General features: G+C 43.4%; 1 protein-coding gene across 1 annotated transcript; it reads left to right on the forward strand.

Moving 5' to 3' along the window:
- The first annotated feature begins 88 nt into the window (after positions 1-88).
- Positions 89-17,557, forward strand: URB2 (URB2 ribosome biogenesis 2 homolog (S. cerevisiae)). Its single transcript, XM_008643297.2, has 9 exons — positions 89-287; positions 1,491-1,667; positions 2,923-6,295; positions 7,667-7,827; positions 9,588-9,698; positions 10,621-10,863; positions 11,247-11,337; positions 12,927-13,066; positions 16,802-17,557. Exons 1-9 carry the CDS (start codon positions 162-164, stop codon positions 16,997-16,999), a joined length of 4,620 nt encoding a protein of 1,539 aa, XP_008641519.1. The 5' UTR covers positions 89-161; the 3' UTR covers positions 17,000-17,557.
- Positions 17,558-17,893: the final 336 nt, after the last annotated feature.

Below are 17,893 nucleotides of genomic sequence, written 5' to 3' on the forward strand. Positions count from 1 at the left end.
GGCTGGCAGGTGGAGGGGGAGCTTGGGCCCCGAGCGGTGCCACGTGGGTGAGGGCGTGAGGGTCGGGGGGAGGGGCCGCTGCCCGTCCGACCGCATTCTCTTTGCTTGGCGTTTCTTCCAGACGCGTGTCTGCCTCTTCGCTGTTCCCACGTGCCGCCCCCATGGCAGCGATCTACTCCGGGATTTACCTGAAGCTGAAAAGCGCCAAGACTTCTTGGGAGGACAAACTCAAACTAGCTCGGTTCGCGTGGATTTCTCACCAGTGCGTCCTGCCTAATAAGGAGCAAGTGAGTGCTTTTTAGTGGTGAACAGTGATGAAAGATGAAAATACCGATGGCGGATTGCTGCTGTGGATGAATCAATTCTTAAAATCCAGACCTAGCTTTTAGCTAGCTGATAGCACTGTAAATATAGCGCTGGTTTAGGATTGTGATCAGCTCTGATTTCTTTGTCGTTACATGAAATGTTTTTTAAAAACATACTGCAGGTAGCTTTAGCACAAAGTCCTGCATTAGTGAAGTATGGAAGAAACTTTCTTGTAAAGAGGGTGGTGCCTGTGTTCTGTCTCTCAGAGTGATGAGAAATCATTGTCTTCAGAGCTGTCATTGCCATTGGTATTATGTCCAATACAGGACACTCCGAAGTCAGATGCTTTTGGCCATAGTTAAAAACAAGAACTTCAGGGTGGGAGGACTGACTGTAGCCATGTGTGCGTTCTCTGGTGCTCAGAACTTGTGCATGAGCAAAGAGCACACAGTGGATTCATGGACTGCTGCTTGGAAGGTGATTTGGTTTTCTCTTCATGAAACCCGCTGTGTGTCCTGTTTTGTTTTGACGCTGTTTCCTGAAGGTCTCTGCAGTGTTTCCCTGGGTTACGGGTGTCTTGTCCTATTCCTCCAGCCCTGGTAGTACTGTGGGGTCTAGGGTTTGCACATCTGAGATCTATGTTTTGGGTTCTTGTTATTTCAGTTACTTAGAATATTAAACTTAGCCATACACTATAACTTCGGTTTTGAAACAGTAATTAGTAGATTTCAGCATTTTCCAGTTTGCACCTGTCTGAATTCCTGGGCCTGAATTTCTAGGTAGTGAATTTCAACACATGAGGAGAGGGATGTGAGTGGAATGGCAGCTGTCAGAAAGTGAAAACCAGCTGATTCTCTGAGCACTGATTTAAAAGACTGCATTTGCTAACCGGTATCAATTGTTAGAGTTAGAATGTTGTCAGACTTTAGATGTTCACTCCTGAAAGCTGTTTTGGGATGGTACATGAGAGCACAGCGCCAACATTAGGTAGAGTGTAAGCTCTTAGGAATTGAAATCTTCAGAGGCAGACTTCTCTGCTCACTCAGAGTCTGTTCTGCTTGGATGTAGCACAGTTCTCAAGGCACAAACACTGTAACTGTGAAGAGGTACTGCTTTTGTCCTGGTTTTGCTTGGGGGTTATTAAAGATTTATTAAAGATTTCTTGTTTTCCCTTCTCTTAACAGGTTTTACTTGACTGGGTAAGCCATGCATTGGTTTCAAACTACAACAAGAAACTTGAACTGGAGGATGAAGTTGTTGAAAAACTCTGGGCATATCTTGACAATGTTATCCATAGTAAAAGACTACAGGATCTCTTAAAGAGTGGGAAGACTATTGGTCTCAGTTTTTCAATTGCACAGGTAACTATAACTGTGGATATCTCATAAAATTCTGGCTAGCAATATGTATCTTTTACAGTACTTGACTCTTTCTCACAGTGTCAGATGTTAGATGAAATATGTATTAATCTGATAGCTTGCAGGACCTATACTGAAAGTTTCTATATTTCTGTCCTGCAGTACAGTTTGCATTTGTGCAGCACAAAGGTTAAAAATGGCAGAATTAGTGAATGGCTGCAAAGGCAGTGAAAATGACTTGGAAAATGACCCTTGTAGTTTTGATCAGATTGAAGGGAAGCAAGAAAAGATTGTCTTTACATGCAGAATTGAACCGTGAAGTATGGAGAATCGGTTGGATGAAATCTGTGCTTCAGAGACTTTATGCAGAAAGTGTGCCAAATTTAAACATGGTCTGGGTATGAAAACCTGTCTGGATAAAGATTAGGTCAGAGGTACAGGACAGGGTACTCTGAACACCAAGGACAGAGGTGGTAGAGGGTCCAGTGGAAAGAATTTAAGGGTCTGTTTTAGTCCAACAGTGTTCCAGCTGAGGAGATGAACCATCCACAATAAGTTGTAAGGAGACAGGTGATGTTTTTAGCAAAATAGAGGCAGATTTGTAATTGTTACTGAATTTGTTTGCAGACGTTATCTAAAGGTGAGAAAAGGGAACAAGTGAAAAGTGGATCAAAGGGAAAAACAGGGAAATCCACAAAAAGTTTGAGAAAAGGAAAAGAAATGCAATATTATTTCTCTAGAAATGTGTATCCCTCAAAGAGAAAAGAGAACAGTCCTTCACATTCCAGATATCAGCACCAGAAACTGTCTTATTTTCAAATATAAAGATGACATTGAGTCATGGACATTCTTACTAAATAAGCTCTCTGTATCAGAGCAGGGATGTGTATTGTGTGTGGGTTTGTTGTTGTTTGGAGCATGATTTTGAGGACCATTCAAGAAGGGAAGAAGTCTACCCCTACTCCGTTTCTGCAGGATGAACTATTAGGATCAAGTATGGATAGTCTTATGCCGTTGCCAGTAGCGCACATGAGGGCTTCCTCACTCATCTGGTGCTGCAAACAAATGCAAGGACAGTGGAGCTTCTAGTTTGAGACCTATGATGTGAGAGGCCCAGCAGCAGCTGTTGGCATGTCCCCCTTGCTTTCAGCCACAGCTCACAGAAGGTGGTGTTGGTTCATTGTGATGGGCTTTATCTTTGTATGCTAAATTGACTGGTTTTTGGGGTTTGTTTTTGTTCTTTTTTCCCCATCTTCAGGTCATAAACAAAAGGTTACTGGAGGCCTGTTCTGAAAAAACACAAAACATTGGCACAGTGCTGAGCTGCTCCAGTGGCATCCTTTCTACTCCTTCGCTGTCCATCATTTACACAGCAAAGTGTGAGCTTTTGGTTGATCTCCTCAGCAAGCTGTCCAAGCTGGCATGTCAGCAGCTGGCTTCTGATGATGCTGTGGGCTCCCAATTGTTCAGCGTCCTCCAACTTACCTTTGCTCAGTACCTCCTGATCCAGAGGCAGCAAACCAACCCAAACCGTGTGTTTGGGCAAGTGACAAGTCACTTGCTCCAGCCATGTTTGCTGCTGAGGCACTTGTTGACTGTGAGGAGCTGGACACAAGCAGATGATAACCATGTGCGTCAGCACCTTAGCCGGGACATACGAAACCAAATAGAAACTTTGCTGCAGGCTGGGTTATTTCAGCCTGAGCTTTTCTCATCCTACAAAGAAGAGCTGCTTCCAGAACAGGAACCCCAGGAGAAGAAGAAAGGAACTTTGAAAACTCTTTTGCTACCAGTCAACACAGTGCAGACCAAGCTGGGCAGTGACTTGTGTGAATCTGCCCTCCATGGGGCGGTTGTGGCTGGTTCGGTGTCCCTGCTATATAAGCTCTTTCTGGACTCATACTGTAAGGCAGAAAACCACCTCGTGTGTTTCCACATGCTTAGCAGGCTTTTTGGCTGTCTCAGGCTCTCTGACCTACAACAGGCAGGGAGGAGGGATACGCTCTCCCCTGTGGACTGGAGCACAGAGCTGCTTGCTTTGGAACAGCTTCTGAACTTGGTGCTCAGCAATGATATCTATAATGTCGCCAGTGACCGCATCCGGCACAAGGAGGTGCAGTTTGGGTTTTACCGGAAGCTAGCACAGATGCTGCTTACACACTCCCAAGCTTCCATCCCTGCTTGGTTCAGGTGTCTCAAACTCTTGATGTCATTAAACCACCTTATAGTAGAGCCAGACCTGGATGACTTGGTGTCGTCTTCTTGGATTGATGCCGAGGCCTCTGAGCCGCGTACGAAGAAGGCACAGGAGACTCTCATCAACACCATATTCCAGACTTACTCCAAGCTGAGGCAGTTCCCACGGCTCTTTGAAGAGGTGCTGACAGTCATTTGCCGGCCAGCTGTTGACGAACTGAGGCCGCCCATCTTCTCTGCTGGCCTGACAGTAAAGCTTCGTGAGTGCCTCCTTGAACTGCCACCCAACCAGATTCTGGACATTCTGTGTCTCTTTGTGGAGAAATGCCAGACCCTTATCATTCCAGCTGTTGAAGGGTCAGTTGACATGGCCTTGAAGCTGATGTCAGTGTGCTCGGTGCTGCATGCTTTTCTGTTCAACATGAGGAGCCTGGATGATGTCACTCCTTCCCCTGTGGTGCTTCGCACTCAGCGTTTGATGGCAAACATACAGAGGGGAGTAACTCAGCCACTGATGGAGCTGCTGCAGGCTCCTAGGAGAGAGGAAGAAAAGTCAGAGCTTTGGTTAAGAAAGGCCAGTGACGCTGCTCTCCTCCTTGTTTACACTTGGGTTCAGGTAGACACTCTGTTCGGTTTTAGCTGCAGTAAATATGTGTCTCCAACAGCTGAAGTTGCTGTTTCTGAACCTGCTGCAAGGCTCTGGGACATTTCAGCTTTCCTGCCTGGTGTGAAGGAGCAGTGTTGGGGGAGAGTTATGGAACTTGCAAATAGTTTTGCCTCCACTAGTAAATACTGCTTAGAACTGCTTGCACTTCAGAAAATGAAGATGATGTTAATGCAGACTGAAGCTGACCTACAGGCCTTGCAGCATGCTGCAGCTTTCATCCTGGAGTCTGGAAGATCCACCATGAGCAGAGGAGAATCTGAACCGTGGGACGGAGATATCAGCGCGATAACTGAGTTTAGCTACCCCACAGCACACTGGCACCTCATCATGTCCAACCTGACCATCCTGTTGCCGTATATTTCCTTAAAAGATGTAGAGTACATTGCAAATGTGCTTCTAGAGACGTTGATGTTGGCCAAAGCCCAGGAAGCTGCCACAGACCAGGAGCCTTCCATCAGCATTGGAAAGATATCCCTTGGTTTGATCCACAGCTCTCTTCTACCAGAAATGAAGGTCCTGCACTGTGCTTTTCTGACCCATCTTATTCATCAGTTTGCTGTGGTGCTGCCCTCTGCTACCAGGGATTCAGTAGATCTGCCACTTCAGCAGCTGTCTGTGAGTAATATTCCTTGGCATGAAGAAATTATGGCTCCTTGCAAAACTGTTGACCCCTTGGAAGTGCCATCAGAAAACAAACTGCAGAAGGATGAGCTGAGCTTGTCATGGAAAACACTGGAGAAAGTTGCCCAATGTATAGTATTGTTAGCAAAAAATGGCTGCCCTGTCATCCTGAAAGAACGTCAGCTACAAAGATGCCTGGGTTTGCTAGAAATTGTTTCTCTTCTGAAATTAGACAGTTTTCTTCCTTCTGACTGTACTCGGTGTTTCCTGGTGCTGCTGTCCCTGCTAGTTAATACCAGGGCTAGTGTCTCTTGCAGCAGGTTGTTACTGCTGAAGGTTTTAAGTACTTGCCTCCACCTCTTGCGGTGCCTGCAAGCTGGCAGGAATGGCCACTCTGTTTTTAAGGTGTTACATGCCAGCGATGTTCTTGAGGCTGTCATGACCTCCCAGCTTACAGCTAGCAAGTTCTTTACTGATGTCTTGACTGATGTTCCTGTTTGGGCACAGTATGTCCAGGAAGTCCAAGAGTTTTTGGACAACTTTCTTCAGATGATTATTGAAAGAAGACAGAGTGTGAAGCTCAACTTGGAAAAGTTCATGTCTTTCCTGGTGAGCTGCAGGCCAGACACAGGTGCAGCCAAAAGCAAAGACTGGAAAAACTGGAATCCTGCAGCTGAGCAGTTACTGCTTACAGCATTCACCACACTCTGTCGTGTCGTCACACTGCACCTCCAGCAGCTGCCAGAAAAGAAGCTGCATTCTGCGGATGTGATGTCTGCTCGGTTGGAACCAGTAGTTCTGCAGATGGTCAGAACTGTTGAACACGGTCTTCAGAGTAACACCCCAAACCAGCTTTTGCCTGTAGCATTCATACCATCTGTCACTACTCTCCTCAAAGCAGATCTGAGCCATCCTGTCAAGAAGGACTGGCAGAAGGAGCCTGGTGGGTTTTTGGAGTGGCCCCGTATTAAGCTGTACCAAGAGTTTTACTCTCAGATACTGAAAGAGCTGCCCTGTGCAGGGAGTAATCTGCAGTTCCTTCAGCCTGCATTGCAGTTCCTGACCGTCTTCTGCTCCGTGCCAGAGCTGTATCCTGGAAAAGAAAGTGCAGTCATGGTTGTTTTTGCTATAAGAAAGCTTCTCTCTGGTATGAAAACTCTTTCTCCACCTCCTGTGCTAATTCTGTTAGTTAAAAGCCATTTAGCAAAGCATACAGCTTCTTTAAAAGTCTGTATCTGTTTACTTGTGTTAAAACAGCAGGCTTTTTTAAATGTGTAACAGGAAAATTTTCAAGGAGGCAATATTGTGGTACCTGGACCACAGCCACCATCTAATTTGGTGGTGATCTTCTGATGGATGTTAACATCTTAATAAGTTAAGGTCCTGAGTTACTCATCCCTGGTAGAACATTTTGAAAGTAATTGGAACATGGTAGTACTTCTGGATGTAGGGCTGAAGTGCAGTGTCCTGCTTGTGTAATTGGTATAGTAGGCACCACTGAGGCAGCTGATTTGCTCCAGGTCAGATCTTACAGTAAAGTACTCATCTGCTTTTGTATCTGGTAGGTGAGTTTATAGAACAGTGGAAGTTACCTCACTGTTAAGGATGCTGAACACTATGTGTTAATTCTGATAAATTCTGTGGGATATTGGCAGGTTGGTTCCTTTATCCTCATCAAATAAAGAGCCAGGGCTGGAGACTACATGAAAAACCTACTGCCAGCTGTGGGACCTAATGGCTCCTTTATGTTGCCTCATTCAGAAAGAGAGAAGAACACAGCACAGGTGTAACTGTTCTCTTTGACTTCTTCAAACTGTTGGAATTTGTCAAACTTACTGCTGGTGTGCTCTAGTGCAGTGGTCTCCAACCATTTTTGATTGCACATACCTATCATTAAAAAAAACCTAAAAAATTGAACACGCAGCCTGAACTCCACTGTGTACATTACAAAGCATACATACAGAAAATGTTTAAAAAGCATGAGATAAAGATGAAATAAACACTATTTAAAATATTTTTTTATATTTGTTAAAGATATTTTACTTGTAATTCCCACACCCCAATGAATTGTCTTGTGCACACCCTGTGGTGTTCACACCCTACTTTGGGGACTGCTGCTCAAGTGAGCTACAATCGTGATCTCAGTGTTTGTACTGCCATTAAATAGTCATAAAAAAAGCTTTATGCTTTTGTGATTTGTGATGGATCTCTGGCCACCATTTGTAGAAAAGACCTGTGGCTTGTTTAGCCTGCTCCCTTGGCTTGTGCAGCTGCTTTTGTGTAGTCGTTCTGTGTTATTGAAGACTTTATTGGTATGATGACTGCTCTGTGAACCTGAGAGTAGGATATACTTGAGATCATCAAGTCATTGTACTGGTGTGGAGAGAGTTAAGCAAAGTATTGAGTTCTTTATGTATAAGAGTGTTAAAAAGAGCTATTTTATTTTTTGTTTGCCGTGTTCTTACCTGTGGAAGTCCTTGTCTGGGCAATTGATTGCTTTTGTCTCTTGAATATGCAGGTCCTGCAATTACAACCCAGGTGATCCAAAGTATGGAGATGGAGCTGACAGAGGTGCTTGTCCAGGTGCTGGGAAACTGCTCTGCTGAGGAGTTTTATGCCATAATGAGGCTGGTGCTGCAGGGACTGGAAGTGAGGAATATTTGGCAACAGAAGGCTAAAGTAAGACATGATCTTAATATATTGTCAACTTCCTTGTACATGCTGCTGTATCTTGAAAAAAGGTTGTTGGCTGAATAACATTTGTTACACATTTTTTTCTTCTTTGTCTCGGTTTTGGAGACAAAACTTTGGGAGGAAACACTCTGGAATGAGTGTCTCCTCCGAAGGGAAAAGGGCCTCCCGTTTTCCTCCACCAATAAGACAAGTGGGTCACAGTGAGAGTGGAAAAAAACCCCCCAAACTGTTTATTAACACACAAACAAAACAGGGTAGAACAGGATAAAAAACCCCCTCAAAATACAACAAATTCCTGGGGAGGGAACAGACACGTGGGCTAGGACCAGCCAGGGCCACCTCGCAGGCTCCCTGGACTGGCAAGGAGGGAAGGGAGGCAGTGAGGCAAGGGGAAGGAAAGGGAAAAAAAGAACAAGAAAAAAACCCAACAGAGCCTTTTCCCAGCTAGCTGGAGCACAACAGAAACCCAAAGAGCAGCACAGCACTCCCAGTGCACTCCCTGCCGAGCCCCCGAGCTGCTGGGCCCCCGTTAAACTGCCCCACACTCGGTGCTGTGGCCCCGGCCCCGGGTCCATCCTAAAGGCCCAGCGTCCTTGGGCATCGAGCGGGCGGGTAAGGAATAAAGTGGCTTCAAAACATCACCCCAGGACATTCTTCCTGCTTTATGTTCAGTGATCAGGTCAAATTAGTTCACATGTATAAGGGCTTGGTGACTGCTGTGTTCTGTATATAGATTGAGAGATGGAAAGATCATAGAAACCTACTCAAAAAACTTTCTGTTCAGCTTAAGGACTCAGCAGTCTGGATTCCAGGTATTGTCAACAGAAATCAGACAGCTGTGGTGTTTCAGGCCATGCTGAAAGCTCTTTCCTACTTGCTGCTCAGAGCTCTTGCACAACAGACACCAGCAGTCAGTGTTTGTCTGTGGCTCTTTTTTACAAGGAAAAGGCACTTTTAGAAATGCTAGCATTTTTAAGTAAAACCAAAACTCTACATTTTGATACTTATTGCTCTAAAGACTACTCAGCAATAACCAGATACCACTCAGGATGTTTTTAAATTCTGTGCCTTTCTTCAGAGCAGCTTAAGCACCAGTGATGATGTATGGAACACTTTTGGCAAAAAAAGTCAGCTGTATGCTCCTTAGAAAGCCCAGTGACTTGAGAATGACACTTGGATTAAACTTGTGGGGTTATCCAGCCCTGTCTTGTTTGTCAGAAAGAGATGTGGATGTGCTGCATCAATTCTTGATGCATCTCTTTGAAAGTGTGTCTGGAATTCCTGAACTGCACGGATAATTCCTGCTACCTGAATGTAGCTTGCAATATGCTTCTTTTATTAGTCTGTATAAACAACTAGCAAGTAAAAAAAACACTGCTGCCAAAAACAGCATTCTTAATTTACAAGTGTACTGTATTGCCTCTGCTTCCCTCTGTTATCTAGTGGCAGTTGTATGAGAAGGCTTTCCTTTCTTAAAAGTCATGTAAGCCTTTTTGTACAGTAAGTTGATTGTGAAACAAATGTGGCGTGAAGTACATTTGGGTCAGTGCTGCTCAGTGTATTGAATTCTGTTGAGCTGCCACTTACTTCACAATTTCCAAAGAGAGGTGTTGGTGGGAGGCCTTTCATGTGTCAAGGCTCTGGTAATGCTCAAAAGTGCCACTGGTCTTGAAAGAGCTCTTCTGTGCTTGAAAGGAGCCAGTGTGCCTTGTACCCCTGACTGATGATCCGTCTGCTTTCTGCAGGAAGTATTGTCAGCTGTTACGCTAACCAAATTGTTGCTCAGCTGCCCATTAAGTGGAGACAAAGAGAAAGCTTTCTGGTTTGCCAGCCCTCAGATAATCACAGCTTTAGCTGTAAGTATCTCTTTATTGTAACTTCATTACCTACCCCTCTTATTTGTTAGAGTCTCTAGTGGTTACATTTAAGGTGCACAGAGGCACACAGAAACAAAAACTAAACAAATCAATGCCAGATTCATCTGAATGTTTTTGTCTAGACTCTTTTTCTCCTCCTTCCTCAAGTAAATCTCCTGTGAGTGCAGTGTGCAGATCATCCATTTCTTATACACAGTAATTTTATGGAACTACACCATGTAATATGGAGCTTGGGAGAAACTTGTTACACTACAGAGTAGAGAGTCTGTCTCCTGTCCTTCCTTCTGTCTAAAGGAAAAGGTAACTGTCAGCCATGGGTTGCAGCAGAAGCCAACAGCAACAAAACAAAAAGAAAAAAATTCTTATATAAAAAAGTAATTATATAAATTTACTGAATTATGGAAGGGAAACTTAACTGAAACTAATCAAACCCAAGTCTCCTGTCCTTCATTTGTACAGCACATAAACCTAGTAGGTTTGTCTTCTCTTGGGATGATATCTCTAGGCAAGAATTTATCAGAGATTGGCTCTGTAATGCCTGGGAGTCATAAGCTTGCAGTTTCTGCCCTTTTTGATAGGTCTGCAGGCTTGTAAGGGAGTGAACTGCATCATTGCATTCGTGTGAAGAGGTGCAAAGAGGTGCTGGTTTCCAAGGGGCCTGGGAATAGTTGCTGTTCCAGTTATGCTCACAGCAGTGTTTGTTTGAAATGCCTCATATGCATCCTCACCCAGGGCACAATTGCATGAAAATGGCTCAGGTGCAGGAGTCTCCCTGCCAGTCCAGCTAGCACAGGTCTAGTTTCATTTTTTGTTTCCAGTTGGAGCATTAGGGTTCTCTGGTGTTCCAACACTAATGATAGGTGGCTAATGCATTTCTCCATGTCTGTTTCCTGTCTTGTAGCTGCAAACCAAAGAGGCCTGTCAGGACCAGTCACTGATTTCCGTCATAGTTTTACCCATTCTAGAGACTGTAGCAGCTCTGCTAAGACAAGGAGAACGGGTTCTCGTGAATCCACATCATGTATCATTGGCATTCAGCATTCTCCTAACAGTCCCTCTGGATCATCTGAAGACAGAAGACTATCGTGGTGTCTTCCTGGGGGTCCATGAAGTGCTCTTCTCTATTGTGCAGTGTCATCCGAAGGTACATCTGGGAGGGGGTGGGAGGAGGGGAAAAAGGCAGAAAGAGCAAAACAGCAGTGATAAAATTTTTTTTAGTATGGTTTTGAAATATTTTGTCTTGTTAGTATGAAAGTGTGTTGTACTGCTTGTCATTTAAAAGGCTGGGAACCTCAAAATCACATAATTTCAGTTGCTCTCCTGCTTTGCTTGTGCCTGCACTGTTGTTCTCTAACAGTGGATTGCTTATGAACATCTGATGCTAGGTTAGGAAAAAACGTTTCCTTTTTCTGTGGTTGATCTCTAGAAGCACAAATGGCTCAGGATGCAGAATGAAAAGATAGTTTCTACCCTCTCCACTCCCTTTACTATGTAATCTCAGATGTTTTTATTTCGTGTCTTTTTCAGGTGCTGTTGAAAGCAGCACCATCTTTTCTGAGCAGTTTCCATCGTCTGGTTGTTTCTGTCATGCATGAAGGACGTCAGAAAGGAGACAGAGGTACCATGTCTTTTCCACCTCTGCATTATATATATACACTGTAATTTTATATACTCTAGAAGAGGAGATACTGAACAGGGCAAATTCCTCAAAACCTAGCTGTGACATTGAAACTGTCAGCCCTGTCTGTCCTTTATGTAAAACTGGGGATGAGCTTTGTGGTGTTGTGGGCTTAGGAAGATATCTGGGGCTCCTGTGGAGCTGCATGCAGGACAGCATTGCTTTTGGTGAATAAGTTAATCTTCACTAACTGGCTGGCAAGTAGACAGGAACCAGTAAGGCTTGCTGTGCTCAATTTCTGCTCTTCCTATCAACCCCTGTGTCTGGAAGCATGGTGGCTGCAAGCTCCAGTGATGCACGCTAATATGTGTGAGTTATAATCCCAAATCAATGCTACTAAATGGGATTTCTCGAGACTGGAACTGTGTTTACTGTGGAGCTGAGCTGTCACCATTCTATGCTAAATATAAAGCCAGAACTCTACATATCTGAAGCATCAGTTGGGATTAGATGATATATCTGTATGATCAAGGATTTGGAATAAGTGTAATTAAATATCCTAAGAGGAAGTGGGAAAAACATACTTCTTACTGGAAGTTACTAAAGAATTTACAGTGTCAAAGTAGACAAGTCAAAGATGTTCACAATGATTAAGATGGTCAGGACACAAATACCCTCTCATTAACAGTGGTGAGTTTTGAGACAAGTTGGCTTCATGGCCTGAAACTGATTGTATCCCAGCTTTCTGCCTGTGCCATGTTCAGATTTATCTCAGCTGCTATGGTGCCCACAGCTGTGGGCAAATCTAAGTGTATGTATTCATTGTAGAGGAATATATTAGCTGAGGCTCCATCATAGAGGGAAAGGTATGTTAAACTGGTGCCAGACTTGGAGAATTGTCTTGCTTCTGCAGTATGTTTCCCTAAGGCAAGGGTCACAGGAAGCTTACCAGGTACATGGCATCATCAAGTTGAAAATGATGCTGTTTATCTTTGCAGGATTGTTCTGGTTTTGTAACAGGTAACATGAAAATAATTTCTGGCTTCTCCGCTGTTTGTGCTAGCTCTCTTCATTCTCTGCCTACTGAGGTAATTCTCAGCTGATCTCACCAGTCTCACTTTAAATATCTCCAGTGATGTAGCTTTTGCTGCCATATTCCACATAATAGATCTCATCAGAAAGCTTTCTTACCATGTTGTTTCTAAGAAATGTCTTCTGATTTTCTCTAGGTAGGGAATACAATTTTCTTGTCTCCTTGTTCTCTCCTCCGCAGTGCTAGTTGGGACTTAATCACGGAAGGGACCATAACTGCTGCTTTGATCACTTCAACATCTATAACAAACAGTTTTTGCCTTGCAGTGCACATGAAATTGGAATCAGTATACTCTTACAAAATAGCCATTCTAAGAGAAGTATTTTGTGTGTTGTACGGGGCCTCTAGCTGTGGCTTGATAAGAAAAGATGATAAAATGGGCAAGCTGTCCTTGGCCTCATGTAGTTCAAGCATCAAGACTGAGTGATTCATTGGGGTTTCTTTCCTAATGTTTTTAAGCCTCAAATGCCAGGCTGCATCTCACTTTGTGTTTTAGGCAACACGGATGAGTTTGAAATGATACTGAAATGTGCACACTTGGTGGAACGGATGTATACTCATATTGCTGCAGAAATGGAGGACTTCACTGTGTTTTCTGCTTTCATTGTGGCTCAGTATGTGACTGAATTGCAGAAGGTATGTTCTCATCTATCTTGAAAGTGCCATAGTACTGGGCTAGCTTTGGAGTTTCTGTTCCAAAGGCAACTCTGTTAAATTTTGTAAAATTTGTGAAGTTACAGAAGTTGTTAAGCCTCATGGAGATACAGGTTTGATCCAGACTGTTATACTGAGCAAGAGTTTCTGAGAATGTTTCTTACCAAACTCCTGGAAAATTTTCTAAAGGCGTGGGCTGTGTCTTTTTTTTTCTAAGATGAAACAATGCAGTGCCCATGTACAGAACTGCTTTGCTTTCATGCCATGTTGGGTATTGCTTTTCTTCATAGAATCATAGAATGGTTTGGACTGAAAGGTTGAAAGATAACCTTTAAAGGTCATCTAGTCCAACTCCCCTACAATGATCAGGGACATCTTGAAATAAATCAGGTTGCTCACTGCCACATCCAATTTGGCCTTGAATGTTTCCAGGGATGAGGTATCCACCACCTCTCTGGGCAACCTGTTCCAGAGTTTTGCCACCATCATTGTTAAAAATGTCTTATACTATTTGTCTCCCAAATAGTTTTGTTGTCCAGGACTGGTAGTAGTTAAGGCCCTATCTGGCGAAGTAATGGTGGAAAATTCTGGAAAATATCTTTTAATATGGTCTAAATGATTAAGTGAATAGAAAAAATGTTACCAAGTCAAGAATTATTAGCTTTTCAGTAATTCTGTACCAAATCCTTCTGTACCAAAGGTACCATTCTGATCCTTACTGAGAGCAACTACTTCTGCTCTTATGGATGCCAGAGCCAGATCAGTATTTTCTGTCATCTGGAGGTAACTTCAGCTTGTCATTTTCTTCAGCCCAATATACTTAGATTTCACTAGGGTTTGAGTGCTGCTTGTGGCACAAGTACCTGCAAATTGATTATTTGTGGTTCTGGCCTGGGCATGGGCTGAAATACAGAAAGGAATTTTAGTCTTTGTTTTTAGGCCCTCTTACAAAAATAAAAATATCCTAACTGGTGCTATGTTCCTGAAGGATTGTGGTGTAACCAGTGTAACTAACCATGGAGGTTATTACAGAGGTTAAACTTTGCTGCCTTCTCTCATGACCTTTTTTCTGTCTTTTTTCTTTTTTTTTTTTTTTTTGGCCGGGGGGGTGGTGGAGCAAAACAATGGGAGATGTCAGATTTCCTGGTTAGTTGGTTATTGTTTACGTAGTGAACATGGTAGTTCGGCAGAGGGAAAATTGCTGTTAAGACAACTTCTGTTCCCTTTAACCACCTCTGAAATCTGTAATCTGGTCATCACTGAATGTAAGTCTGAAAGCCTGACTTGAATTGTCAAACGACCTTTTTAAGTTGAAAGGACACTTGTCTCTGTATTAGCAGGAGCACAAAGTCTCATGAGACTTCTAGGAAAGTTTTGTGCAAGATGTTCACTGGGAAATGGAAAATGATGGATGATAGCTGAAACCACAGATCAGTAATGTATGCATGGAACCTTTGGGTGTGGAAGGGGGAATTGGTGTAGTGTGCCACCAGACGCTGTGGCAAAGGAGTGTTTTCTGTCTGACAGAATAGATAGATCACAAGTAGGTGATGATTTATTTGCTCGTTAGACTGGTGGGAATTGATGGATATCAGAGGAAGGGGAGGCCTCAGCATGCCTGTCTTAAATGGAGCTTGAACACATCTTTCATGTTGCTCTGTGGAGGGAGAGAAAAACTCTTTTAACCATTCATCTCTTCCAAGTGGCTTTCTGTGTGTGATATGAAGACCCTGAGGGTCCATCAAAGATAACTGAGAAAAACATGTTGGTAGGTTTAACTCTTTACATGGGCATTTGCACACTTACTGAAACCCTTTTAAGGGTCTGCAAACTAGAGCTGATGAAAGCTACTGGCCTAAGTAGTTACTTACCCCTAAAGTGGTTGTGCAGCAGCTCCCTCAGTGCTTCCTCTTTATACCACAAATTATTTTGTATTAATCTAGAAAGATTCCTTGCTGGAGTGGGTGGCATCTCTTTCATACTGTTGACAGTGCTTTCTGCTTGTTGCCTATGAGCTGTTGCTTAATTCAGCAACAGTGAAATACCTCTTCACACATTTAATGTCTCACATCAAGAGCTCTATAGTGCTTGACAAATTGGTTATGCTAACTGTATAGACCATAAACCACTTACAAGTATAATTAACTGCCAGCCAGTAGTGGCAGCTGTTTAAATTTGGTTCTGCTTCCCATGGTGTTATTGGTGTTTATAGGAAACTGCAGAGCAAGAATGGACCAAATAAGGCATGGGTCCAGATGAATTTGTGGTGTGAGGGGTGCAGTTCCGTTAACTGCAGCTCTCAGATAGCTACTTATCCCAAGTGGGCCATCTGGTCCATATTGTCAATAGCTGTGGGTTTTCCTGTCCTTGTTCTCTGCAGTCATTTCTCTGCCCTAGGAAGGGAGAGCCCAGCCCAGTGCATTCACTGGGAGCTGTGATGCTCAGCTGTTCTCCAACCATATTGCACAGTGTAGGGAGAAAAAACATCTGTTAGAAACAAACCAATTGATCAACTGACAGAGAAGGGGAAAATTACAACCTCTTGGACATGCAAACACTTCAGGGTCACAGATCTTAATGAAGGCTTATGTGCCTTAATGCCTGCTATATGTTTTTCCCTGCTATGTTAGTGGATCTAACAAAATATATTAGCTGTTCCACATGTAGGGCAGAAAGAGAGCAGGAGCCTGTCACAGTGGTGAGGAGTGCACTTCATTAGCAGAAAGTTTATTAGTTGCCTAAGGAAGAAAGAAGCCTGAATTTTAGTGACAGCTTTTGATGTAATTTTCATTAGGCGTGGAGTGCAGAGGCTGACATCTGGAGGCATAAGGCTAATTTTGGGATTCAGCAAAGATAAGACATGGTTCTGCAGCAAAAATGACGTGATGATGCCAGAGGCTAGCACTGTCTTGGGCAGTGAAGTACTTAGCAAGTGATTTGTGAGCACAGGACAAATTTCAATTAGCCTAGAGCAGCAGAGGACTCCAGAGGCAGCACTGCTGTTCCTGGTTGTAGTGGGGGTTCTGCTGGTTTTGGGGTTGAGCAGAGGTAATGTCAGGAGCAGGGCGCCGAGTCCTGAGTAATTTCTTGTATTCCGCCAACTTTCTGCCTGACTTCAGGCAAGGTACCTCATTCCTGGTGTTAAAACAGATTAAGGAAATATACATCTCCTGAGCTTTTTGAAGGCTTCTTTTATTAAGGCTTGCACATTGAAGTACTCAGGAAAAAATTGTTAGATAAATATCAAATAACGAAATGAGAAGTTATAATTGTTTGACTACCCAATGTAAATGAGAGAGCAGCCTAAAGGAAGTGCGCATTTATAACTGACTTACTAGTATACAGCCTGTAGGAGACATACAGAATCTACTGAAATGTGTAATCCAAGGCAAGTATTTTAGGGGTTTTTTTAATTACAGTTGTTGTGCAGAGGAGTGTCCATGTGATTCCAGGATGATTAGTGTCTTTGCCACTGCAGCAATGCATATAGTACTCCTGTGGATTTTACTGTAAAGGCTGTGCTTGTTTTGCAAAACATGTTTGCAAAAATCAGGGAAATACTGCACAAGTCAAAATCTTGGATTTTATCTAATGGGCTGTTCCAGATGGTCTGATGCAAAGGATAACGTTGTCAGCATTTAATGTACACTGACTGTGGAAACGGTGTTTTCTTGCCTTTCTGTCTTCAAGTTTAAGGCAATTTTGTTCTTCTTGTAGGTGACTTTGCACCCAGCTGTGAAGACACATCTCACAGAAGGAGTATATCACATCCTTGACCTTTGCATTGAACGGGACATCAAGTTCTTGAATGCATCGCTCCCAGCAGGCGTGAGGGAGGTCTTTAAGGATCTGTATAATGATTACAACCACTACCACAAAGCAAAAAAGCAGGGGGAGGAAAAGTACACTGCATGAGGAATCCTGCCTGGTGCTGCATGATCAGTTATGAACTGATCTTGCAGCACTGAGAAGATGCTCAGTTGCTGTTTGGTTTGGGATGACCAGTAAGATCGAACCTGAGGAGGGTGCTAAACATGAATTGCATTTATCCCTATACAGCCAGCCTTCATAAGGGGGAAAAAGGGAGATGGGGAGGGAGGATGTGCTGTGCTGTTTGGTCTGGTCCTGTGTTGTGACACAAATGACAGAACTGCTGTGCCTCTGCTGGCCCCTCGTGAACTCGCTGGGAGCCCTGGGGAGCTCACTGCAATTTGGCAGCAGATGTCAGGCTTCAGGCTTTGGCACATCATGGTGCTTTCCTGTGGAAGCAACAGTCTGGTCTAAAAGCCAGTGAGGGATATAACTCCTGCTTTCGCTTACATGGTAAGCAGAATTAAAGCAGTTAAAGTGCTTTTTTTTGTACCCTGTTATTTTACATTTTGTAGCTGAAGAAATTTGTCAGTGTTACACAGCTGTACAGCAGGTTACTGTGCAAAACTGCAGAAATAACAGTAAAAAATTTGAAAGATTGTATCTCTTTGCTTGATTGGTTTTGCTGTCCAGTCCAGCCCTGGGCAACCTGATCTGACCTATTGAATTTCCTTCCCAACTGTATTATCCTCTGATCTCACGATAATCAAAAAGACTGACTGCCTGGAGCTCTGGTCGATTTACTGTCATTAAGCAATTACACTTAGTCATCTGAGCTGTGATCACTCTCCATGTACAGTTTTAGCTTGTGACAAATGTTAATTACCACTGTTACTATCTGAGACCGTTTTTGGTCTAAGCTCAGCCTTGTTGCTTTGCATTCACTCTAGGTTAAGAGTAAGGCCTAGACTTCTTCCAGCTCAGCTGACAGGAAGCTTT

This window comes from Corvus brachyrhynchos, unplaced genomic scaffold (genome assembly GCF_000691975.1).
Source record: "Corvus brachyrhynchos isolate BGI_N302 unplaced genomic scaffold, ASM69197v1 scaffold70, whole genome shotgun sequence".
NCBI lineage: Eukaryota > Metazoa > Chordata > Aves > Passeriformes > Corvidae > Corvus > Corvus brachyrhynchos.